Raw genomic sequence first — 23,383 nt, 5'->3', positions numbered from 1 at the left:
TCTTTTTCAGTATGTCTTCTTGAAAGGACATACCCTTTCAGCTCACCATAGTTACCAACACTCTTCTGCGTTGACCTTGTTATATGTTTACTATTCTTAAGTTACTTCTCGTCCCATTTCCACAGTCTTTGAACCTTGTTGCCAGAAAATGACCCAAACATCTTTCCTACCTATTAAGTCTCGTCTCCGCAGACCGCAGGCTGTGGTCACTACTGATGGAGTCAATCACTTTCAAATTGTCAGCGTAACACTTATTTGTTTTGTTTGTAAAAAGTGAGAGGGCTGCTAAAATTTTGGTGCATTACAGTTGGAGATCACTATGAGAGAGTCGAGATTCTTAAAAATGTTGGGAATTGAGGATGTTCCTAAGAAAGTCGTTCAACTGACCAAAAAACACAGTCTATTTCAGAAGTGGATATATCTCATTGAAGATCTTTCCGTCTGGTATATTCGATCAGTTCTTTTTATTAATATATATTAATCATTCGTTAACAATTATTAGTACATTATATATTACTGTTACGCATACTATTGTTCATTAACTAGAATGAAGATTATTATTTAACTTGGTACTTTTACCTTTTGGCGTTCTATTGTAAAAGACTGACTAATTTATTACTGATTAGCTAGCCTTATGCAATTGATTAGTTGAGAGTTAAAAGTTATTTCTTGTTGATCATTAACTAAAGCTATTTGTAAATTATCATTTCAATTGTCCAGGTATAACGCATTTCGGCTAGAAACTCGTGACGAAGAGTTTGATATCATTTATGATGAAGTAAAGGGCCTAGATAATTTTATTGAGAATACTATACAGAAACATGCCTGGGGTACTAAGGGTGCGTAAAGTATTTTTTTATTATTTAGTAGTTAATGGTCCATTGGGCTCCATTAGGTTATTCGTTACTAAAGTAGGAAACTTTTTTTTTGGAGCAGCACACCGCTTTTCGTAGTATTTTCCGCCAGTTTTCCAAGTTTTTTTTTTTTGACAATGAGTTGTAAGAAGCTCCTAGAAAGAGAAAATCTAAGGGTCAGCAGCTGGATTCGAACCTGGGTCCTCCGCGTGGGAATCGAATAAACTAACCGTATAGCTAATCCCTTACCTTTTTCCAAGTTATTTTTGATTATTCCGAAAAATTTGACAAAACAAAATGCTTATAATGCTCTGGTTTCTTAGTAACCAACTCGTAATATGAAAGATTGCAAGTTAGTTTTTTGTTAATTCACTAAATTCATCAAAAAATTATTTTACAATGTTTTCTCAAATCTAAAATGTTAGCTGAAAGGCTTAAAAACTCTTTTTATCTCTTTAAGCCAAACGTTTCAGCACGAATATTTGCCTTCAACATTGCCTGATGTAATACGGAATAATGAATTATCAGTTATATTTCTTCTTAGGTTTGTCCCATGCTAAGTACTTTTTTTTGATTAGACAATTAGATGGGATAGATAATGTATTAGTTCCTGCAAAAGAGGGTCAGAAAGAAGGAAGTCTTATTCTAGTGAAGGTCAGATGTATAAAGATCAGTCTGAATGAAAATAAATTGCGAGGCTGTCCGCCTACTGAAGAAGGGGTTTGACCTTTCGGTTGATTCGAACTGCTCAAGAATTAAAATTGGATAATAAATAAAACAGCCCCAGCAATTATGTTGGATGAGGGAGAAGATGCTATCGTTGAGAGTTAAATATAGAGAAAACATATTCGGCCTTAAACTTGGCCAGAACTCAGGTTCCTTTGTAAAATTGGCTTGATAGTTTTGTAAAAGATTTCTTGACAGTTAACAAAATTATCATGACATTTTTTGCTTCTACAGGTAACGAAGAACGTATTATGAGGCTGCATAATCGTTGCTACTTCCTTTGGCTTAGATTGGGCGGGGCCCAGTTAAATTTAAAACAAATTATCAAGAAGGTGAACTCTTGGAACTCACCCATGTATCTTCGACCAATTGGTGGCGATCCAGCACAAATAATGGATTGTCACAATACAGATCCAGTTTATAAAAGGTTAGTCATTAATTCAAGATTAAATGGAACTATCATCGCCCAATACAAAGTTTAAAAAAAATTATTTTATACAAAATTTTGTATAAAACCTAAAGCTCTCCAAGAATTTGGAGCGAGATTTTAAGAGTTTAATTTTGGAGGTATATTAAACTAAGAAAAGTTAGGCTGACATTATCTCCTAATCTATTACATTTTTAGAGTTTATATTAAATATTTATGGACTGATATAGTTGACGAATAATCAATATACTCCTCGCATGAAAACTTCGAAAAGTTTAGCTGCATTTGTCTCCTAAACTATTAGTAGTTGCAGTTTATGTTTTATTCGTTTATAGGGACTGTTATCGCCATTCCTTGCTAAAGATTTTATAATGATCTGATGAATCTTGAGGAAGATATACAGAGTTATATTTATGGCGTTTCTGAGGAACCAGCATATTTTCTATCAGAATCTTTTTTTATCTCTCCATAAGTGGCAACGATATTATTACGTTGTTATTCAGCTTCCATGGGTTCAAGATGTTTTTGCATTCAAAAATTTACCTGCAGAATGTGCTCTTGCTTAGAGTAACAGCGCCCCATAGTTTTACTTATTAAGTATTTAAATTTTTTGGTTTACTAGAATGAATAGTTTTGTCCAGGATTATTGCTTTTTTATAGGTATACGGAAATAATAACCGCTGGTGAAGAGATTTATTATTTAGTCGAGGAAAACTTCATGCTGTTATACAACGTGCCACGACTGGCGTACAGCCCAGAAAGTAGCCTGCCTTCTACGAAGTCATTGCCCGATGAAATACCTGTTGAATATGGTGACAAGGTGTTTGGTGAAGGTCAGAAGGATGACTGGGAAACAGTAGGAGAGGGAGTCTTGGAAGGAGAAGAAGAAGAAGGAGAAGAAGAAGAGGAAGATCTATTTCTGGCGGAAGTACGAAGGAGTGAAGCGAAAAAGCTAGAGGAAGCAAAGGCGAAGGAAGCTGAAGAGGTAACACTTAAAGTGATCTTAATTGGCCGAGACTTTGTTCTAAATACCAATAGCGATGGCAAGGTGAAAAGCTCGCGGTTTGCCAGGAAAAGATTGTGTTTTTTGGGTTTAAAATTGTATTTACTTTTTTACGGCATTCCTTTTATTACAGAGCACTTAACCAACGTTTATGAAAACTGTTAGCATGGTTATCCAAAACCCACAATGGGAAGTACTGTATTACTATAAGCGCACAAAGTTTGTTCGTGCTTATTGTTGATCTAGGCGTTTTTAATAGGAAAGAGACGCCTGGCGGGCACGTCTTGAGGAGGCCAAGATGAGTTGTAGCAACACTTAAGAAGAAGGCGTATTTAATAGCTTTCCTTTGGCACCTTTTCCCAGCAAGATTTCTGTAGAGACCCTTTCTGTTGAAGGATCGTGACAAGTTTACTTCTAAATGGCCTCAGCATAATATCTACATTTTGTGTTATCCCTGCGTGTAATTTTAATTGGAATTAAATGTGTAAATGGAAATTAGACAAATTTAAAGAAATTTGGTCCTCCAGAAGTGCCCCTATACTAAATAGATTTCATTATTTCGATTTTTCGGGAGAAGGGTAAATTGTAAGCCTTAAAAGTAAAGTAATCGCCTATTTTTACAGGCGGGGCTTAACGTCCAACTACCATTAACTAGGGGTGCGTTCCACTTGGCGACCACAACGACCAAAACATATTTTCAGGCGTTCCACTTGGCGACCGCGGTCGTTGTGGTCGTGGCGAAAACGTCACTAATGACGTCACTATTTTCGCTCACACAACGACCACAACGCCCCACCTTAAGAGCTGGGTCGAAGTGGGCGTTCAGAGTTGGCGCAATTTTTAAAACAAAATATGGCGACCGAAAAAATTATCTCATGTAAATGAAAGTATTATTTATGTAAATAATAGGATGTGTTTCTCGAAAGTCTACAAAAAATAAATAAATAAATAATTACTTATCCCTTTACACACTAAATCACTGAATAACACAAAATCATTTACCTGAAATAACTTTTAAATTCTTCATCTGAATAAAGATCAATTACTCTGATAGCTAATAATACGTGGCCTAAGTTTTTGCTTTTTATCATTGCGATTTTGTAAAATTGCATTCCACTCTAATCGGAACTAGATAAAGAACTTTCTAAAGCATTATTAATAAATATCCAACTGTTGCCACAAAAGACACTTTAATTTTATTTAAACGTAAATTTTATAAATACTCCACTAAAATGTAATATAAAAAATTGAATTATATATATTCTTTTAATATAAGTCAACTTTACCAATAATTAATAAAGTTTATTATAACTGCTTATAAATGGGGTTTAAATTAAAAAATAACCTCTTCAAGCTTCTAACTTATTTTCGAAGCCGCCATATGTAATGTTTACATGAACGGTTAAAACGCCCACAGTCCGTTCCACTTGGGTTTTCGATCGCAACGCCCACAAGCAAGTGGAACGGGCAAAATCGCGGTCGTGGTCGTGGTCGTTGTGGTCGCTTAGTGGAACGCACCCTAGGTGGCGTGGACGGAGGCGTCTAGCAAACGTACTTTACTATTTCTCATTGAACCATTAAATAAAATCCAAGGCCAAGACCAGGAATCTAACCCAGTACCACAATGCGTATTAGCTTTGCAGGTCTCGCATGTAAGCCTTAAACAAGGTTATTTGTATAAAGAACGTCCTCCAGTGAAAATACTCCCAACTTAGTTTTTATTACTTTGTGTACTCACTAGGTGCATGGAAATTATAAATTTATTTGAGATGTTTATCCGGCAACTTTGTGCGGTGTCTTTAGAGAGAGGTAAAATAAGGCTCTCACCTAAATAAAGTGCCATTTTAGATTTTGTAAGATTTATCATCTCAATAATATTTGATTATGAAATTTCTAATGAGATTTCCTAGTAGGAAGAGTATCGGTACATCGGAAGTGCGATTTTACAAAAAAGCTTACTCTCAGTTTCTAAGCAGTTACCAAAATGATTTGAACCGGGCTAACCGTGTGTTACGCTAATCTATCAGGTTTAATGGCAATGAAGAGGTATAATATGTTAGAAAATGTAATAATACCTATCTCAATCTTTTTTGCTTATTTTTCCAAGCTTTCGACCTAGGGACTTAATTTCCCTTTCCCCTTCGATGGAATTTATCAGTCATCAAAAAAACGTGAACAGAATTCTACAAGGAAAATATAATGTTTTGTTTAGACAGGTGTATACTTCTTAAATTCTTAAAAATAGTAGAGAATCGGACCGCAGCGTATATCAACATTTTGTTGGCGAATGAGGTGGAGAATCACTTCTATTTTCCGCGCGCAGTATACCTGGAATACTCGGTGTGTGTTGATATTATCTCTTTCTAGAGATAACACAATACTTCAACGTTTAAGGTTGTGTTAAGAAATGTAAAAACAAGTTGTAAAAACGTTTTGTTTTCTTATCTGCTTACAATGAAACTTAAGTAGTGAGACTCGTACAATATTTATTCCGTCAGAAATTTTATAATTAATTGTCAATTGGTTTGAGATCATTTAGCACACTTCAGCGAACTATGCACTAAATTTGAATTCGATTTGCAATTCGATAACAAACTCTTAATGTGCTGCTCCGTTCAATCACAAACCTGCCAGAGGTTTCGATGGTAAAATCTGTAGTAACACTACAAATATAACGTTCAAATAATATAGTGTAAATTTCGTCAGTCAATGTGAAAGTTTTAAATGTAATGGAAGTCCATTATTATTAATGGATTTTATACCGCCTTTCACTTGATTTTAATACTTGTCTAACGTGTTGATAGGCGAGGAAACGCAAGGAAGAAGAAGAAGCGAAAGATGCTAGCGAAGAAGCGATTGGAATCGAAGAATTCGCTGAGCCGCCGGATGAAGAGGCGAAAGGGGAAGTCGTAGCGCAAACAGGGGAGGAGGAAGATTTCGTCCCAATTAGAGTGGATGAATATGAAACAACTGAGAAAACATTCCTAGAAGGGAGTGCTATCGATCTTCAAGCGATCAAAATGGAAGTTCAAAGAACTGTCCACGAGCCAATGAGACGACGTTTAACAGTTTTACGAGAAAAACCGTCACAAATGACCGAAACAGAATGGGAAACGTATCAGAGAAAATTGGAATTAGAGAACAACATCATGGAGAATACTTTTGAAGGAGAACCACCTGGAGATTGTAAGATAGTTTAGTAAAAAAAAGTAAAATAAACTAATCGCCTATTTTTTCAGGCGTGGCTTAGCGTCCAACTACCAAATTAGGTGTCGTGGACGGAGGCGACTAGCAAACATACCAGAGTTGGGCACTGATTAAAAAAAAAATTAAATTCTAAATTTAATTGATTACATTTATTTTTAATTTTAATCAGAATTTAATCGGCGAATTTAATCGTAATTTTAATCATATGACAATTATTTAATCAATTAAATTTCAGATTTAATCGTTAATCAAACTAATTTAATCAAACTAAAAAAATTATGATTAAATCTGAGAATTAAATTGAACTTTAATTTTAATCACCGAATTAGTTCAATTTCAATCGTTAATCAAACTAATTTAATCATCCACTTTTATGGCTTTTCAACCAATGGTTCGAACCACGATTAGGCGAGGCCATTTTTCTAAGCGTCTTCAATCAATACTTTTCGGTTAATTTTTATAGACTTGGACTTCTTCACGAGTCTTTAGACCAGTAATTCTTAACCGCAGTTCCGCGAATATGGTCCAAGTGTTCCGCGAAATTTCAATTTTAAATGTATTGAAATGGAGAAACAGGAAAGATACGAAAACAAAAAATTGCTCCATTTTTTAAATTTAAATTTAATTTAAGTTCTTGCTAAATACCGAATTTCAAATTATTTAATGTTTGTGTTCCGCAAGAAAAATATATACATATAATTGTGCTCCGCGTCTATGAAAAGGTTAAGAACCACTGATATAAAGGGTTGAAAATTTTTTGGGTCATGAAATTCTGTAAAATTATGGTCGTTCTATATCTCCCACCGTGAACCACGTATTGATATGGAATTTTGTTCTCTTATATACTTTGTTTTTCTCAATTATAAACTATTGTTATATTGTGCACAGATCTACAAATGTAGAAGATATAAAGGGTTGAAAATTTTTTGGGTCATGAAATTCTGTAAAGTTGTGGACGTTCTATATCTCCCACTGTGAACCACGTATTGGTATGGAATTTCTTTCTCTTATACACTTTGTTTTTCTCAATTTTAAACTACAGTTATTTTGTGCACAGATCTATAAATGTAAAAGATATAAAGGGATGAAAATTTTTTGGGTCATGAAATTCTGTAAAATTATGACCGTTCTATATCTCCCACTGTGAACCACGTATTGGTATGGCATTTTTATCTCTTATACACTTTGTTTTTCTCAATTTTAAACTACAGTTATTTTGTGCACAGATCTATAAATGTAGAAGGTATAAAGGGTTCAAAATGTTATGGGTCATGAAATTCTGTAAAATTATGACTGTTCTATATCTCCCACTGTGAACCACGTATTGGTATGGAATTTTGTTCTCTTATACACTTTGTTTTTCTCAATTAAAAGCTATAGTTATTTTGTGCACAGATCTACAAATGTAGAAGATATAAAGGGTTGAAAATTTTTTGGGTCATGAAATTCTGTAAAATTGTGGCCGTTCTTTGTCCCCCACTGTGAACCACGTATTGCTATGGAATTTATTTCTCTTATACACTTTGTTTTTCTCAATTATAAATTATAGTTATTTTGTGCACAGATCTATAAATGTAAAAGATATAAAGGGTTGAAAATTTTTTGGGTCACGAAATTCTGTGAAATTATGACTGTTCTATATCTCCCACTGTTAACCACGTATTGGTATGGAATGTTGTTCTCTTATATACTTTGTTTTTCTCAATTATGAACTATAGTTATTTTGTGCACAGATCTATAAATGTAGAAGATATAAATGGTTGAAAATTTTTTGGGTCATGAAATTCTGTAAAATTGTGGCCGTTCTTTTTCTCCCACTGTGAACAACGTATTGGTATGGAATTTATTTCTCTTATACACTTTGTTTTTCTCAATTTTAAACTATAGCTATTTTGTGCACAGATCTATAAATGTAGAAGATATAAAGGGTTGAAAATTTTTTGGGCCATGAAATTCTGTAAAATTATGGCCATTCTATATCTCCTACCGTGAACCACGTATTGATGTGGAATTTTGTTCTCTTATATACTTTGTTTTTCTCAATTATAAACTATAGTTATTTTCTGCACAGATCTATAAATGTAGAAGATATAAAGGGTTGAAAATTTTTTGGGTCATGAAATTCTGTAAAATTATGACCGTTCTATATCTCCCACTGTGAACCACGTATTGGTATGGCATTTTTATCTCTTATACACTTAGTTTTTCTCAATTAAAAACTATAGTTATTTTGTGCACAGATCTACAAATGTAGAAGATATAAAGGGTTGAAAAATTTTTGGGTCATGAAATTCTGTAAAATTATGGTCGTTCTATATCTCCCACCGTGAACCACGTATTGGTATGGCATTTTTATCTCTTATACACTTTGTTTTTCTCAATTAAAAACTATAGTTATTTTGTGCACCGATCTATAAATGTAGAAGGTATAAAGGGATGAAAATTTTTTGGGTCATGAAATTCTGTAAATTGTGGCCGTTCTTTGTCCCCCACTGTGAACCACGTATTGCTATGGAATTTATTTCTCTTATACACTTTGTTTTTCTCAATTATAAACTATAGTTATTTTGTGCACAGATCTATAAATGTAAAAGATATAAAGGGTTGAAAATTTTTTGGGTCACGAAATTCTGTGAAATTATGACTGTTCTATATCTCCCACTGTTAACCACGTATTGGTATGGAATGTTGTTCTCTTATATACTTTGTTTTTCTCAATTATGAACTATAGTTATTTTGTGCACAGATCTATAAATGTAGAAGATATAAATGGTTGAAAATTTTTTGGGTCATGAAATTCTGTAAAATTGTGGCCGTTCTTTTTCTCCCACTGTGAACAACGTATTGGTATGGAATTTATTTCTCTTATACACTTTGTTTTTCTCAATTTTAAACTATAGCTATTTTGTGCACAGATCTATAAATGTAGAAGATATAAAGGGTTGAAAATTTTTTGGGCCATGAAATTCTGTAAAATTATGGCCATTCTATATCTCCTACCGTGAACCACGTATTGATGTGGAATTTTGTTCTCTTATATACTTTGTTTTTCTCAATTATAAACTATAGTTATTTTCTGCACAGATCTATAAATGTAGAAGATATAAAGGGTTGAAAATTTTTTGGGTCATGAAATTCTGTAAAATTATGACCGTTCTATATCTCCCACTGTGAACCACGTATTGGTATGGCATTTTTATCTCTTATACACTTAGTTTTTCTCAATTAAAAACTATAGTTATTTTGTGCACAGATCTACAAATGTAGAAGATATAAAGGGTTGAAAAATTTTTGGGTCATGAAATTCTGTAAAATTATGGTCGTTCTATATCTCCCACCGTGAACCACGTATTGGTATGGCATTTTTATCTCTTATACACTTTGTTTTTCTCAATTAAAAACTATAGTTATTTTGTGCACCGATCTATAAATGTAGAATGTATAAAGGGATGAAAATTTTTTGGGTCATGAAATTCTGTAAATTTATGACCGTTCTATATCTCCCACTGTGAATCACGTATTGTTATGGCATTTTTATCTCTTATACACTTTGTTTTTCTCAATTAAAAACTATAGATATTTTGTGCACCGATCTATAAATGTAAAAGATATAAAGGGAAGTAAATTTTTTGGGTCATGAAATTCTGTAAAATTATGACCGTTCTATATCTCCTACCGTGAACCACGTATTGATGTGGAATTTTTTTCTCTTATACACTTTGTTTTTCTCAATTAAAAACTATAGTTATTTTGTGCACAGATCTACATATGTAGAAGATATAAAGGGTTGAAAAATTTTTGGGTCATGAAATTCTGTAAAATTATGGCCGTTCTATATCTCCTACCGTGAACCACGTATTGATGTGGAATTTTGTTCTCTTATATACTTAGTTTTTCTCAATTAAAAACTATAGTTATTTTGTGCACAGATCTACAAATGTAGAAGATATAAAGGGTTGAAAATTTTGTGGGTCATGAAATTCTGTAAAATAATGCCCGTTTTATATCTCCCACTGTGAACCACGTATTGGTATGGAATTTTGTTCTCTTATACACTTTGTTTTTCTCAGTTATAACCTATAGTTATTTTGTGAACAGATCTATAAATGTAGAAGGTATAAAGGGATGAAATTTTTTTGGGTCATGAAATTCTGTAAAATTATGGCCATTCTATATCTCCTACCGTGAACCACGTATTGATGTGGAATTTTGTTCTCTTATATACTTTGTTTTTCTCAATTATAAACTATAGTTATTCTCTGCACAGATCTATAAATGTAGAAGATATAAAGGGTTGAAAATTTTTTGGGTCATGAAATTCTGTAAAATTATGACCGTTCTATATCTCCCACTGTGAACCACGTATTGGTATGGCATTTTTATCTCTTATACACTTAGTTTTTCTCAATTAAAAACTATAGTTATTTTGTGCACAGATCTACAAATGTAGAAGATATAAAGGGTTGAAAAATTTTTGGGTCATGAAATTCTGTAAAATTATGGTCGTTCTATATCTCCCACCGTGAACCACGTATTGGTATGGCATTTTTATCTCTTATACACTTTGTTTTTCTCAATTAAAAACTATAGTTATTTTGTGCACCGATCTATAAATGTAGAAGGTATAAAGGGATGTAAATTTTTTGGGTCATGAAATTCTGTAAATTTATGACCGTTCTATATCTCCCACTGTGAATCACGTATTGTTATGGCATTTTTATCTCTTATACACTTTGTTTTTCTCAATTAAAAACTATAGATATTTTGTGCACCGATCTATAAATGTAAAAGATATAAAGGGAAGTAAATTTTTTGGGTCATGAAATTCTGTAAAATTATGACCGTTCTATATCTCCTACCGTGAACCACGTATTGATGTGGAATTTTTTTCTCTTATACACTTTGTTTTTCTCAATTAAAAACTATAGTTATTTTGTGCACAGATCTACATATGTAGAAGATATAAAGGGTTGAAAAATTTTTGGGTCATGAAATTCTGTAAAATTATGGTCGTTCTATATCTCCCACCGTGAACCACGTATTGGTATGGCATTTTTATCTCTTATACACTTTGTTTTTCTCAATTAAAAACTATAGTTATTTTGTGCACAGATCTATAAATGTAGAAGGTATAAAGGGTTCAAAATGTTATGGGTCATGAAATTCTGTAAAATTATGGCCGTTCTATATCTCCTACCGTGAACCACGTATTGATGTGGAATTTTGTTCTCTTATATACTTAGTTTTTCTCAATTCAAAACTATAGTTATTTTGTGCACAGATCTACAAATGTAGAAGATATAAAGGGTTGAAAATTTTGTGGGTCATGAAATTCTGTGTAAAATTATGCCCGTTTTATATCTCCCACTGTGAACCACGTATTGGTATGGAATTTTGTTCTCTTATACACTTTGTTTTTCTCAGTTATAACCTATAGTTATTTTGTGAACAGATCTATAAATGTAGAAGGTATAAAGGGATGAAATTTTTTTGGGTCATGAAATTCTGTAAAATTATGACCGTTCTATATCTCCCACTGTGAACCACGTATTGGTATGGCATTTTTATCTCTTATACACTTAGTTTTTCTCAATTAAAAACTATAGTTATTTTGTGCACAGATCTACAAATGTAGAAGATATAAATGGTTGAAAATTTTTTGGGTCATGAAATTCTGTAAAATGGTGGCCGTTCTTTTTCTCCCACTGTGAACCACGTATTGGTATGGAATTTATTTCTCTTATACACTTTGTTTTTCTCAATTTTAAACTATAGCTATTTTGTGCACAGATCTATAAATGTAGAAGATATAAAGGGTTGAAAATTTTTTGGGTTATGAATTTCTGTAAAATTATGGCCGTTCCATATCTCCCACAATGAACCACGTATTGGTATGGCATTTTTATCACTAATACACTTTGTTTTTCTCAATTATAAACTATAGTTATTTTGTGCACAGATCTATAAATGTAGAAGGTATAAAGGGTTGAAAATTTTTTGGGTCATGAAATTCTTACTATTATAGCCGTTCTATATCTCCCACTGTGAACCATGTATTGGTATGGCATTTTCATTTCTTATACACTATGTTTTTCTCAATTAAAAACTATAGTTATTTTGTGCACAGATCTACAAATGTAGAAGATATAAAGGGTTGAAAATTTTGTGGGTCATGAAATTCTGTAAAATTATGGCCGTTCTATATCTCCCACTGTGAACCACGTATTGGTATGGAATTTTGTTCTCTTATACACTTTGTTTTTCTCAGTTATAACCTATAGTTATTTTGTGAACAGATCTATAAATGTAGAAGGTATAAAGTGATGAACATTTTTTGGGTCATGAAATTCTGTAAAATTATGACCGTTCTATATCTCCCACTGTGAACCACGTATTGGTATAGCATTTTTATCTCTTATACACTTTGTTTTTCTCAGTTAAAAACTATAGTTATTTTGTGCACAGATCTACAAATGTAGAAGATATAAATGGTTGAAAAATTTTTGGGTCATGAAATTCTGTAAAATTATGGTCGTTCTATATCTCCCACCGTGAACCACGTATTGATATGGAATTTTGTTCTCTTATATACTTTGTTTTTCTCAATTATAAACTATTGTTATTTTGTGCACAGATCTACAAATGTAGAAGATATAAAGGGTTGAAAATTTTTTGGGTCATGAAATTCTGTAAAGTTGTGGACGTTCTATATCTCCCACTGTGAACCACGTATTGGTATGGAATTTATTTCTCTTATACACTTTGTTTTTCTCAATTTTAAACTACAGTTATTTTGTGCACAGATCTATAAATGTAAAAGATATAAAGGGATGAAAATTTTTTGGGTCATGAAATTCTGTAAAATTATGACCGTTCTATATCTCCCACTGTGAACCACGTATTGGTATGGCATTTTTATCTCTTATATACTTTGTTTTTCTCAATTAAAAACTATAGTTATTTTGTGCACAGATCTATAAATGTAGAAAGTATAAAGGGTTTAAAATGTTATGGGTCATGAAATTCTGTAAAATTATGACTGTTCTATATCTCCCACTGTGAACCACGTATTGGTATGGAATTTTGTTCTCTTATACACTTTGTTTTTCTCAATTGAAAGCTATAGTTATTTTGTGCATAGATCTACAAATGTAGAAGATATAAAGGGTTGAAAAATTTTTGGGTCATGAAATTCTGTTAAATTGTGGTCGTTCTATATCTCCTACCGTGAACCACGTATTGATGTGGAATTTTTTTCTCTTATACACTTTGTTTTTCTCAATTAAAAACTATAGTTATTTTGTGCACAGATCTACAAATGTAGAAGATATAAAGGGTTGAAAAATTTTTGGGTCATGAAATTTTGTAAAATTATGGTCGTTTTATATCTCCCACCGTGAACCACGTATTGGTATGGCATTTTTATCTCTTATACACTTTGTTTTTCTCAATTAAAAACTACAGTTATTTTGTGCACAGATCTATAAATGTAAAAGATATAAAGGGATGAAAATTTTTTGGGTCATGAAATTCGGTAAAATTATGACCGTTCTATATCTCCCACTGTGAATCACGTATTGGTATGGCATTTTTATCTCTTATACACTTTGTTTTTCTCAATTAAAAACTATAGTTATTTTGTGCACAGATCTATAAATGTAGAAGGTATAAAGGGTTCAAAATGTTATGGGTCATGAAATTCTGTAAAATTATGGCCGTTCTATATCTCCTACCGTGAACCACGTATTGATGTGGAATTTTGTTCTCTTATATACTTTGTTTTTCTCAATTATAAACTATAGTTATTTTCTGCACAGATCTATAAATGTAAAAGATATAAAGGGTTGAAAATTTTTTGGGTCATGAAATTCTGTAAAATTATGACCGTTCTATATCTCCTACTGTGAACCACGTATTGGTATGGCATTTTTATCTCTTATACACTTAGTTTTTCTGAATTAAAAACTATAGTTATTTTGTGCACAGATCTACAAATGTAGATGATATAAAGGGTTGAAAATTTTTTGGGTCATGAAATTCTGTAAAATTATGGCCGTTCTATATCTCCTACCGCGAACCACGTATTGATGTGGAATTTTGTTCTCTTATATACTTTGTTTTTCTCAATTATAAACTATAGTTATTTTGTGAACAGATCTATAAATGTAGAAGGTATAAAGTGATGAACATTTTTTGGGTCATGAAATTCTGTAAAATTATGACCGTTCTGTATCTCCCACTGTGAACCACGTATTGGTATGGCATTTTTATCTCTTATACACTTCGTTTTTCTCAATTAAAAACTATAGTTATTTTGTGCACAGATCTACAAATGTAGAAGATATAAAGGGTTGAAAAATTTTTGGGTCATGAAATTCTGTAAAATTATGGTCGTTCTATATCTCCCACCGTGAACCACGTATTGATATGGAATTTTGTTCTCTTATATACTTTGTTTTTCTCAATTATAAACTATTGTTATTTTGTGCACAGATCTACAAATGTAGAAGATATAAAGGGTTGAAAATTTTTTGGGTCATGAAATTCTGTAAAGTTGTGGACGTTCTATATCTCCCACTGTGAACCACGTATTGGTATGGAATTTATTTCTCTTATACACTTTGTTTTTCTCAATTTTAAACTACAGTTATTTTGTGCACAGATCTATAAATGTAAAAGATATAAAGGGATGAAAATTTTTTGGGTCATGAAATTCTGTAAAATTATGACCGTTCTATAACTCCCACTGTGAACCACGTATTGGTATGGCATTTTTATCTCTTATACACTTTGTTTTTCTCAGTTATAACCTATAGTTATTTTGTGAACAGATCTATAAATGTAGAAGGTATAAAGAGATGAAATTTTTTTGGGTCATGAAATTCTGTAAAATTATGACCGTTCTATATCTCCCACTGTGAACCACGTATTGGTATGGCATTTTTATCTCTTATACACTTAGTTTTTCTCAATTAAAAACTATAGTTATTTTGTGCACAGATCTACAAATGTAGAAGATATAAATGGTTGAAAATTTTTTGGGTCATGAAATTCTGTAAAATGGTGGCCGTTCTTTTTCCCCCACTGTGAACCACGTATTGGTATGGAATTTATTTCTCTTATACACTTTGTTTTTCTCAATTTTAAACTATAGCTATTTTGTGCACAGATCTATAAATGTAGAAGATATAAAGCGTTGAAAATTTTTTGGGTCATGAAATTCTGTAAAATTATGGCCGTTCTCTATCTCCCACTATGAACCACGTATTGGTATGGCATTTTTATCTCTTATACACTTTGTATTTCTCAATTATAAACTATAGTTATTTTGTGCATAAATCTATAAATGTAGAAGATATAAAGAGTTGAAAATTTTTTGGGTAATGAAATTCTGTAAAATTATGGCCGTTCTATATCTCCTACCGCGAACCACGTATTGATGTGGAATTTTGTTCTCTTATATACTTTGTTTTTCTCAATTATAAACTATAGTTATTTTGTGCACAGATCTATAAATGTAGAAGATATAAAGGGTTTAAAATTTCTTGGGTCATGAAATTCTGTAAAATTGTGGCCGTTCTTTTTCTCCTACTGTGAACCACGTATTGGTATGGAATTTTGTTCTCTTATATACTTTGTTTTTCTCAATTATAAACTATAGTTATTTTGTGCACAGATCTATAAATGTAGAAGATATAAAGGGTTGAAAATTTTTTGGGTCATGAAATTCTGTAAAATTATGGCCGTTCTATATCTCCCACCGTGAACCACGTATTGATGTGGAATTTTGTTCTCTTATATACTTTGTTTTTCTCAATTATAAACTATAGTTATTTTGTGCACAGATCTACAAATGTAGAAGATATAAAGGGTTGAAAAATTTTTGGGACATGAAATTCTGTAAAATTATGGTCGTTCTATATCTCCCACCGTGAACCACGTATTGATATGGAATTTTGTTCTCTTATATACTTTGTTTTTCTCAATTATAAACTATAGTTATTTTGTGCACAGATCTATAAATGTAGAAGATATAATTGGTTGAAAATTTTTTGGGTCATGAAATTCTGTAAAATTGTGGCCGTTCTTTTTCTCCCACCGTGAACCACGTATTGATATGGAATTTTGTTCTCTTATATACTTTGTTTTTCTCAATTATAAACTATTGTTATATTGTGCACAGATCTACAAATGTAGAAGATATAAAGGGTTGAAAATTTTTTGGGTCATGAAATTCTGTAAAGTTGTGGACGTTCTATATCTCCCACTGTGAACCACGTATTGGTATGGAATTTCTTTCTCTTATACACTTTGTTTTTCTCAATTTTAAACTACAGTTATTTTGTGCACAGATCTATAAATGTAAAAGATATAAAGGGATGAAAATTTTTTGGGTCATGAAATTCTGTAAAATTATGACCGTTCTATATCTCCCACTGTGAACCACGTATTGGTATGGCATTTTTATCTCTTATACACTTTGTTTTTCTCAATTTTAAACTACAGTTATTTTGTGCACAGATCTATAAATGTAGAAGGTATAAAGGGTTCAAAATGTTATGGGTCATGAAATTCTGTAAAATTATGACTGTTCTATATCTCCCACTGTGAACCACGTATTGGTATGGAATTTTGTTCTCTTATACACTTTGTTTTTCTCAATTAAAAGCTATAGTTATTTTGTGCACAGATCTACAAATGTAGAAGATATAAAGGGTTGAAAATTTTTTGGGTCATGAAATTCTGTAAAATTGTGGCCGTTCTTTGTCCCCCACTGTGAACCACGTATTGCTATGGAATTTATTTCTCTTATACACTTTGTTTTTCTCAATTATAAATTATAGTTATTTTGTGCACAGATCTATAAATGTAAAAGATATAAAGGGTTGAAAATTTTTTGGGTCACGAAATTCTGTGAAATTATGACTGTTCTATATCTCCCACTGTTAACCACGTATTGGTATGGAATGTTGTTCTCTTATATACTTTGTTTTTCTCAATTATGAACTATAGTTATTTTGTGCACAGATCTATAAATGTAGAAGATATAAATGGTTGAAAATTTTTTGGGTCATGAAATTCTGTAAAATTGTGGCCGTTCTTTTTCTCCCACTGTGAACAACGTATTGGTATGGAATTTATTTCTCTTATACACTTTGTTTTTCTCAATTTTAAACTATAGCTATTTTGTGCACAGATCTATAAATGTAGAAGATATAAAGGGTTGAAAATTTTTTGGGCCATGAAATTCTGTAAAATTATGGCCATTCTATATCTCCTACCGTGAACCACGTATTGATGTGGAATTTTGTTCTCTTATATACTTTGTTTTTCTCAATTATAAACTATAGTTATTTTCTGCACAGATCTATAAATGTAGAAGATATAAAGGGTTGAAAATTTTTTGGGTCATGAAATTCTGTAAAATTATGACCGTTCTATATCTCCCACTGTGAACCACGTATTGGTATGGCATTTTTATCTCTTATACACTTAGTTTTTCTCAATTAAAAACTATAGTTATTTTGTGCACAGATCTACAAATGTAGAAGATATAAAGGGTTGAAAAATTTTTGGGTCATGAAATTCTGTAAAATTATGGTCGTTCTATATCTCCCACCGTGAACCACGTATTGGTATGGCATTTTTATCTCTTATACACTTTGTTTTTCTCAATTAAAAACTATAGTTATTTTGTGCACCGATCTATAAATGTAGAAGGTATAAAGGGATGAAAATTTTTTGGGTCATGAAATTCTGTAAATTGTGGCCGTTCTTTGTCCCCCACTGTGAACCACGTATTGCTATGGAATTTATTTCTCTTATACACTTTGTTTTTCTCAATTATAAACTATAGTTATTTTGTGCACAGATCTATAAATGTAAAAGATATAAAGGGTTGAAAATTTTTTGGGTCACGAAATTCTGTGAAATTATGACTGTTCTATATCTCCCACTGTTAACCACGTATTGGTATGGAATGTTGTTCTCTTATATACTTTGTTTTTCTCAATTATGAACTATAGTTATTTTGTGCACAGATCTATAAATGTAGAAGATATAAATGGTTGAAAATTTTTTGGGTCATGAAATTCTGTAAAATTGTGGCCGTTCTTTTTCTCCCACTGTGAACAACGTATTGGTATGGAATTTATTTCTCTTATACACTTTGTTTTTCTCAATTTTAAACTATAGCTATTTTGTGCACAGATCTATAAATGTAGAAGATATAAAGGGTTGAAAATTTTTTGGGCCATGAAATTCTGTAAAATTATGGCCATTCTATATCTCCTACCGTGAACCACGTATTGATGTGGAATTTTGTTCTCTTATATACTTTGTTTTTCTCAATTATAAACTATAGTTATTTTCTGCACAGATCTATAAATGTAGAAGATATAAAGGGTTGAAAATTTTTTGGGTCATGAAATTCTGTAAAATTATGACCGTTCTATATCTCCCACTGTGAACCACGTATTGGTATGGCATTTTTATCTCTTATACACTTAGTTTTTCTCAATTAAAAACTATAGTTATTTTGTGCACAGATCTACAAATGTAGAAGATATAAAGGGTTGAAAAATTTTTGGGTCATGAAATTCTGTAAAATTATGGTCGTTCTATATCTCCCACCGTGAACCACGTATTGGTATGGCATTTTTATCTCTTATACACTTTGTTTTTCTCAATTAAAAACTATAGTTATTTTGTGCACCGATCTATAAATGTAGAATGTATAAAGGGATGAAAATTTTTTGGGTCATGAAATTCTGTAAATTTATGACCGTTCTATATCTCCCACTGTGAATCACGTATTGTTATGGCATTTTTATCTCTTATACACTTTGTTTTTCTCAATTAAAAACTATAGATATTTTGTGCACCGATCTATAAATGTAAAAGATATAAAGGGAAGTAAATTTTTTGGGTCATGAAATTCTGTAAAATTATGACCGTTCTATATCTCCTACCGTGAACCACGTATTGATGTGGAATTTTTTTCTCTTATACACTTTGTTTTTCTCAATTAAAAACTATAGTTATTTTGTGCACAGATCTACATATGTAGAAGATATAAAGGGTTGAAAAATTTTTGGGTCATGAAATTCTGTAAAATTATGGCCGTTCTATATCTCCTACCGTGAACCACGTATTGATGTGGAATTTTGTTCTCTTATATACTTAGTTTTTCTCAATTAAAAACTATAGTTATTTTGTGCACAGATCTACAAATGTAGAAGATATAAAGGGTTGAAAATTTTGTGGGTCATGAAATTCTGTAAAATAATGCCCGTTTTATATCTCCCACTGTGAACCACGTATTGGTATGGAATTTTGTTCTCTTATACACTTTGTTTTTCTCAGTTATAACCTATAGTTATTTTGTGAACAGATCTATAAATGTAGAAGGTATAAAGGGATGAAATTTTTTTGGGTCATGAAATTCTGTAAAATTATGGCCATTCTATATCTCCTACCGTGAACCACGTATTGATGTGGAATTTTGTTCTCTTATATACTTTGTTTTTCTCAATTATAAACTATAGTTATTCTCTGCACAGATCTATAAATGTAGAAGATATAAAGGGTTGAAAATTTTTTGGGTCATGAAATTCTGTAAAATTATGACCGTTCTATATCTCCCACTGTGAACCACGTATTGGTATGGCATTTTTATCTCTTATACACTTAGTTTTTCTCAATTAAAAACTATAGTTATTTTGTGCACAGATCTACAAATGTAGAAGATATAAAGGGTTGAAAAATTTTTGGGTCATGAAATTCTGTAAAATTATGGTCGTTCTATATCTCCCACCGTGAACCACGTATTGGTATGGCATTTTTATCTCTTATACACTTTGTTTTTCTCAATTAAAAACTATAGTTATTTTGTGCACCGATCTATAAATGTAGAAGGTATAAAGGGATGTAAATTTTTTGGGTCATGAAATTCTGTAAATTTATGACCGTTCTATATCTCCCACTGTGAATCACGTATTGTTATGGCATTTTTATCTCTTATACACTTTGTTTTTCTCAATTAAAAACTATAGATATTTTGTGCACCGATCTATAAATGTAAAAGATATAAAGGGAAGTAAATTTTTTGGGTCATGAAATTCTGTAAAATTATGACCGTTCTATATCTCCTACCGTGAACCACGTATTGATGTGGAATTTTTTTCTCTTATACACTTTGTTTTTCTCAATTAAAAACTATAGTTATTTTGTGCACAGATCTACATATGTAGAAGATATAAAGGGTTGAAAAATTTTTGGGTCATGAAATTCTGTAAAATTATGGTCGTTCTATATCTCCCACCGTGAACCACGTATTGGTATGGCATTTTTATCTCTTATACACTTTGTTTTTCTCAATTAAAAACTATAGTTATTTTGTGCACAGATCTATAAATGTAGAAGGTATAAAGGGTTCAAAATGTTATGGGTCATGAAATTCTGTAAAATTATGGCCGTTCTATATCTCCTACCGTGAACCACGTATTGATGTGGAATTTTGTTCTCTTATATACTTAGTTTTTCTCAATTCAAAACTATAGTTATTTTGTGCACAGATCTACAAATGTAGAAGATATAAAGGGTTGAAAATTTTGTGGGTCATGAAATTCTGTGTAAAATTATGCCCGTTTTATATCTCCCACTGTGAACCACGTATTGGTATGGAATTTTGTTCTCTTATACACTTTGTTTTTCTCAGTTATAACCTATAGTTATTTTGTGAACAGATCTATAAATGTAGAAGGTATAAAGGGATGAAATTTTTTTGGGTCATGAAATTCTGTAAAATTATGACCGTTCTATATCTCCCACTGTGAACCACGTATTGGTATGGCATTTTTATCTCTTATACACTTAGTTTTTCTCAATTAAAAACTATAGTTATTTTGTGCACAGATCTACAAATGTAGAAGATATAAATGGTTGAAAATTTTTTGGGTCATGAAATTCTGTAAAATGGTGGCCGTTCTTTTTCTCCCACTGTGAACCACGTATTGGTATGGAATTTATTTCTCTTATACACTTTGTTTTTCTCAATTTTAAACTATAGCTATTTTGTGCACAGATCTATAAATGTAGAAGATATAAAGGGTTGAAAATTTTTTGGGTTATGAATTTCTGTAAAATTATGGCCGTTCCATATCTCCCACAATGAACCACGTATTGGTATGGCATTTTTATCACTAATACACTTTGTTTTTCTCAATTATAAACTATAGTTATTTTGTGCACAGATCTATAAATGTAGAAGGTATAAAGGGTTGAAAATTTTTTGGGTCATGAAATTCTTACTATTATAGCCGTTCTATATCTCCCACTGTGAACCATGTATTGGTATGGCATTTTCATTTCTTATACACTATGTTTTTCTCAATTAAAAACTATAGTTATTTTGTGCACAGATCTACAAATGTAGAAGATATAAAGGGTTGAAAATTTTGTGGGTCATGAAATTCTGTAAAATTATGGCCGTTCTATATCTCCCACTGTGAACCACGTATTGGTATGGAATTTTGTTCTCTTATACACTTTGTTTTTCTCAGTTATAACCTATAGTTATTTTGTGAACAGATCTATAAATGTAGAAGGTATAAAGTGATGAACATTTTTTGGGTCATGAAATTCTGTAAAATTATGACCGTTCTATATCTCCCACTGTGAACCACGTATTGGTATAGCATTTTTATCTCTTATACACTTTGTTTTTCTCAGTTAAAAACTATAGTTATTTTGTGCACAGATCTACAAATGTAGAAGATATAAATGGTTGAAAAATTTTTGGGTCATGAAATTCTGTAAAATTATGGTCGTTCTATATCTCCCACCGTGAACCACGTATTGATATGGAATTTTGTTCTCTTATATACTTTGTTTTTCTCAATTATAAACTATTGTTATTTTGTGCACAGATCTACAAATGTAGAAGATATAAAGGGTTGAAAATTTTTTGGGTCATGAAATTCTGTAAAGTTGTGGACGTTCTATATCTCCCACTGTGAACCACGTATTGGTATGGAATTTATTTCTCTTATACACTTTGTTTTTCTCAATTTTAAACTACAGTTATTTTGTGCACAGATCTATAAATGTAAAAGATATAAAGGGATGAAAATTTTTTGGGTCATGAAATTCTGTAAAATTATGACCGTTCTATATCTCCCACTGTGAACCACGTATTGGTATGGCATTTTTATCTCTTATATACTTTGTTTTTCTCAATTAAAAACTATAGTTATTTTGTGCACAGATCTATAAATGTAGAAAGTATAAAGGGTTTAAAATGTTATGGGTCATGAAATTCTGTAAAATTATGACTGTTCTATATCTCCCACTGTGAACCACGTATTGGTATGGAATTTTGTTCTCTTATACACTTTGTTTTTCTCAATTGAAAGCTATAGTTATTTTGTGCATAGATCTACAAATGTAGAAGATATAAAGGGTTGAAAAATTTTTGGGTCATGAAATTCTGTTAAATTGTGGTCGTTCTATATCTCCTACCGTGAACCACGTATTGATGTGGAATTTTTTTCTCTTATACACTTTGTTTTTCTCAATTAAAAACTATAGTTATTTTGTGCACAGATCTACAAATGTAGAAGATATAAAGGGTTGAAAAATTTTTGGGTCATGAAATTTTGTAAAATTATGGTCGTTTTATATCTCCCACCGTGAACCACGTATTGGTATGGCATTTTTATCTCTTATACACTTTGTTTTTCTCAATTAAAAACTACAGTTATTTTGTGCACAGATCTATAAATGTAAAAGATATAAAGGGATGAAAATTTTTTGGGTCATGAAATTCGGTAAAATTATGACCGTTCTATATCTCCCACTGTGAATCACGTATTGGTATGGCATTTTTATCTCTTATACACTTTGTTTTTCTCAATTAAAAACTATAGTTATTTTGTGCACAGATCTATAAATGTATAAGGTATAAAGGGTTCAAAATGTTATGGGTCATGAAATTCTGTAAAATTATGGCCGTTCTATATCTCCTACCGTGAACCACGTATTGATGTGGAATTTTGTTCTCTTATATACTTTGTTTTTCTCAATTATAAACTATAGTTATTTTCTGCACAGATCTATAAATGTAAAAGATATAAAGGGTTGAAAATTTTTTGGGTCATGAAATTC

The 23,383-nt window shown here is 31.5% G+C and overlaps 1 protein-coding gene across 11 annotated transcripts in view; it reads left to right on the top strand.

Annotated features, from left to right (window-relative positions):
- Window positions 1–23,383, top strand: part of LOC141460979 (dynein beta chain, ciliary-like) — a 129,920-nt gene that overhangs the window by 19,549 nt on the left and 86,988 nt on the right. For all 11 annotated transcript variants that reach the window (XR_012462451.1, XM_074141522.1, XM_074141525.1 and 8 more), the window contains 5 exons: window positions 308–444; window positions 721–839; window positions 1,815–2,007; window positions 2,668–2,992; window positions 5,815–6,196. Coding sequence is in view for 10 of the 11 variants with exons in the window: in XM_074141522.1 (XP_073997623.1) it covers window positions 308–444; window positions 721–839; window positions 1,815–2,007; window positions 2,668–2,992; window positions 5,815–6,196 (1,156 nt within the window). In the remaining variant the exon portion in view is untranslated. The remainder of the gene's footprint in view (window positions 1–307; window positions 445–720; window positions 840–1,814; window positions 2,008–2,667; window positions 2,993–5,814; window positions 6,197–23,383) is intronic.

Source organism: Rhodnius prolixus, unplaced genomic scaffold, assembly GCF_049639745.1.
Source record: "Rhodnius prolixus isolate KJV_2025 unplaced genomic scaffold, Rpr scaffold_6, whole genome shotgun sequence".
NCBI lineage: Eukaryota > Metazoa > Arthropoda > Insecta > Hemiptera > Reduviidae > Rhodnius > Rhodnius prolixus.
Note: the sequence above shows the minus strand (reverse complement) of the source record. Positions and strands in the feature narration are given on the sequence as shown.